Below are 3,217 nucleotides of genomic sequence, written 5' to 3'. Positions count from 1 at the left end.
AAAAAAAAAAAAAAAAGGGCCCCAAAACAAGAAGGGCATCTACCAAATACAACAAAAATTTTTCTCTAAGTAACAGGGTCAGGCATCAGCAGAAGCGTCCACGGCGGCAGGGGCATCGGTGGCAGGACCTGGAGCATCACCATCTGGGGCAGAGGACTGAGCAGCCTCGTCCAAAGCCATCTCCTTATCTACCTCCTCCAAATCCAAACTCTCCATGTTGACCCCAGAAGGGTGCTTGACGAGGTACCTCCTGAGCAGCTCAAAGCCTTTGAAATACCAACTGAAGAGTACAGTATTGTACTCGTCAGTGGTCTGGAAAGCCTCCACCGACCTGGCGGCAACAGTTGCAAGCTTCTCCCTAGGCTGAAAGAAGCTGCTCATCCTTTTCTTGGGTCAACTGGCGTTCAACCCTGAGGTCGTCATCTAACACTTTGACCTTCTGCTTCAAAGAGGTCGCCTCGTCCATGGAGGTAATCAGGTTCTTCTTCAGGTCGGAGTTCTCTTTCTCCAGGGCCTCCATTCGGGTCGTCAGAGACGCCACCTTGGCCTCTTGAGTGATATACTCAGCAGTAATGTGGAGGCTCTCTCCCAACACCTGAAAAGAGGTTGTAAGTCGTCAGTAAATTAAAAAAAAAAAAAATTGACGAACTCCGTACCTGGACGAGCTTATGAACATGGCGAGAGGCAACGTCATTCAAAGACATGTCTGAGAGAGCCCTTAGGTCCGCTGGAGTGACGACCTCATGAGCCCTGTCCAAAGCTAACCTCTCATCATCCCATATTGTTGACGAGGAAACATCAGCTTTCTTCTTCTCCTTCCCTTTACCAGCCACACGCTGCCTTTTTGAGCCTGGAGTGACGATCTCCTCTATTGACGCAGTTGGAGAGGAAGTTCTCGTCGTCTCAAGGGCTATGGGAGGAAGGGTACTAAGGGGAGTAGGAGTAGAGCCCTGCCCGGTCACACGCACGATCTTCTTCCCTAGATTGGACAAGGGCTCGTCCTTCTTCGACCTCATCTTCGCGTACATGTCCTTGTTGAACTTGGTCGTCATCTCTGCAAGAAGAAAACATTTATCAAAAATGCCTAAGTACGCAAGGAGAATCAAACATTGACGAAGTCAGAACTTACTCTTTTTTCCTTCAATACCAAGCTGACGAAGAACAAAAGGAGAAGGGTCAGGACCGAGATTGTAAAATGCAAGAGACCGGGGGTCGACCAGCTCGTCCCAGCTCTCAATCGTCTCCGCGTACCCGATCGCAGTCTCTATGCGTTCCTTGTACCTGCTCTTCAATCCAGGCCGTCTCTTAGCTACACCAAACAAAGAAACAAAAAAGTTAGCAAAGGCCAGAGCCTCAAAATTGGCAAAATTGAAACGACGGGGAGAAATACTGACGCACCTAAGGTCGGGGTTCCCCACCGACGGAGCAACCTCGGGATATCACCCCAATCACTGCTGGATTGAGTCTCGAAGTCGTCCCCAGACACAAAGAAAAAGCGCGATTTCCAATACCTGAAGGACGAGGGCAAGCCCTTGACAATCCTAGTCTTTCTCTCCCAGGGGACTAACTCATAATACCCCCACTCTTTGGATTCTTTCAAGCGGTACAAGTAGGTGAGCTCAGCCAGCCGGATCATATCCCCGTTGGAGGCCAACCATATTTGCATACAGTTGATCACGATCCTCCACGAATTAGGCATGAGCTGCCCGGGGGCAATACCGAAATGATCTAGAAGTTCCATCAGGAACGGATGGACGGGGAATCTAAGCCCGCAGGTGAAAGATGACTCATAAAAACACACTTCACCTGGGGAAAAGTGGCAGGCCCTATCTTCTTCCCTGGGTAGACGAACACGAACCCTAGAGGGGAACTAAAACCGATCCTTGAATCTATTCACGGTCTCAGCGTCCAGGCCACAAATCTCCTCAAGGGCATGAAAAGCCCTAACCACCCGTTGGCCAGAGACGGCTGTATCTCCTTCAACCGGGTCGTCACTAGAAGACAACCCAGTCTCGAGATCGCTAGATCTAACCTCAGACATTGACCCTCTCCTAGCTAAACCCTCGAACCAATTTAGAGATTGACGAAGCAAGGGCAACAAGTCGCCCAAAACCACGCTCAGACAATTACCCTCAAACACAAAATTTTCCAGAAATGGATAAGTGCCCAAAGACCCCCCCAGACGCGCGAAAAGGAAGGAGACCGACGGACAAGCTATCCTAACCTCCAAACTATCAACCATGGAAATGCAGAAATCTAAGGGGCAGAAAAATACAACTCAAACTAAATCCCCAAAAAGAAGAAAAGCAGAAACCAACAACAAAAGAAGAATAAAAGGAAACATAGAATCAGAGATTATGCAAAAACAAAAAAAGGAAGGAAGTGAAAAGAAAGAGACACACACCTCCAATGGCGGAACGGCAAAAGCACGGCCCAAGGCGAGTCGGAGAAGAAAGACAGTCTCAAAAGAATGCTCGGAATATCACTGAAAAACTTTCTGTCTTCGCTCTTTGAAAGGTGAAAGAAAAAATTGAAAAAGAGAAGTTTTAAACTTAGACCAAAAAGCGATTAGAAAACCAGCGGGAAACCCAAGGGTCACACCATTAACTCCACGGATCGTCACGCGCCACGTGGCCATGATTGCCTGTAGCGCCGCCACTAAGCATTAAATGCGGAACAGAACCCCAAGAGTCACAAGAGAAGCTTTTCATCTTCTGTGATCGTCATGACACGTCACTGACGACCCCAGAACCTGGGGGGCAATTGATGGGAATGATGTTGCTGCATCCCTAGACGAAGATAACATTTAGTGACGGAGGAAGCATCCTTGACGAAGTCATCAGGAACAACGAGGAAAACCATCGTCACTGACGAAGACAGAGAGTCACTCAATGCAGTCAATCAATGACTTGAGCGGTTACGAAATCAGCCCAGCAGACCGTTGGGAACCTCTTAAAAGTCTCATTATTGGACCAGGGGCGTTACTTGAGAAAGCATTTATCACCCCAACGGCTAGCCCCCAAGGTTGCAAATATAAAGCTCCCACACAGTCAGTAAAAAGGTACGAAATATACACACACAGAGATACATCTTGATTGATTATTATTTTTATCATTCTGACTTTGGCATCGGAGACGTTGTGGCAGGCACCACACCGGTGATCATCGTTGAGTATATTCTCTCGCACCACGAAGGATTCCATCCGCTCACTGTTACT

General features: G+C 48.1%; 3 protein-coding genes across 3 annotated transcripts in view; all 3 read right to left on the bottom strand.

Moving 5' to 3' along the window:
* On the bottom strand, window positions 1-680 carry LOC115951237. Its single transcript, XM_031068423.1, has 2 exons — window positions 657-680; window positions 1-595 (listed from the first exon to the last, which is right to left on the bottom strand). Exon 2 carries the CDS (start codon window positions 379-381, stop codon window positions 79-81), a length of 303 nt encoding a protein of 100 aa, XP_030924283.1. The 5' UTR covers window positions 382-595; window positions 657-680; the 3' UTR covers window positions 1-78.
* On the bottom strand, window positions 420-2,336 carry LOC115951423. Its single transcript, XM_031068635.1, has 4 exons — window positions 1,399-2,336; window positions 1,130-1,309; window positions 650-1,054; window positions 420-541 (listed from the first exon to the last, which is right to left on the bottom strand). Exons 1-4 carry the CDS (start codon window positions 1,739-1,741, stop codon window positions 420-422), a joined length of 1,050 nt encoding a protein of 349 aa, XP_030924495.1. The 5' UTR covers window positions 1,742-2,336.
* The window catches only part of LOC115951422 (aminopeptidase M1-like), an 8,279-nt gene continuing 6,932 nt past the window's right edge, over window positions 1,871-3,217 (bottom strand). Inside the window, exon 11 of the mRNA XM_031068634.1 lies at window positions 1,871-2,131. Within this exon, the coding sequence (XP_030924494.1) occupies window positions 1,871-2,131 (261 nt within the window). The remainder of the gene's footprint in view (window positions 2,132-3,217) is intronic.

The sequence above is a fragment of the Quercus lobata genome, chromosome 7 (assembly GCF_001633185.2).
Source record: "Quercus lobata isolate SW786 chromosome 7, ValleyOak3.0 Primary Assembly, whole genome shotgun sequence".
NCBI classification, from domain to species: domain Eukaryota; kingdom Viridiplantae; phylum Streptophyta; class Magnoliopsida; order Fagales; family Fagaceae; genus Quercus; species Quercus lobata.
Note: the sequence above shows the minus strand (reverse complement) of the source record. Positions and strands in the feature narration are given on the sequence as shown.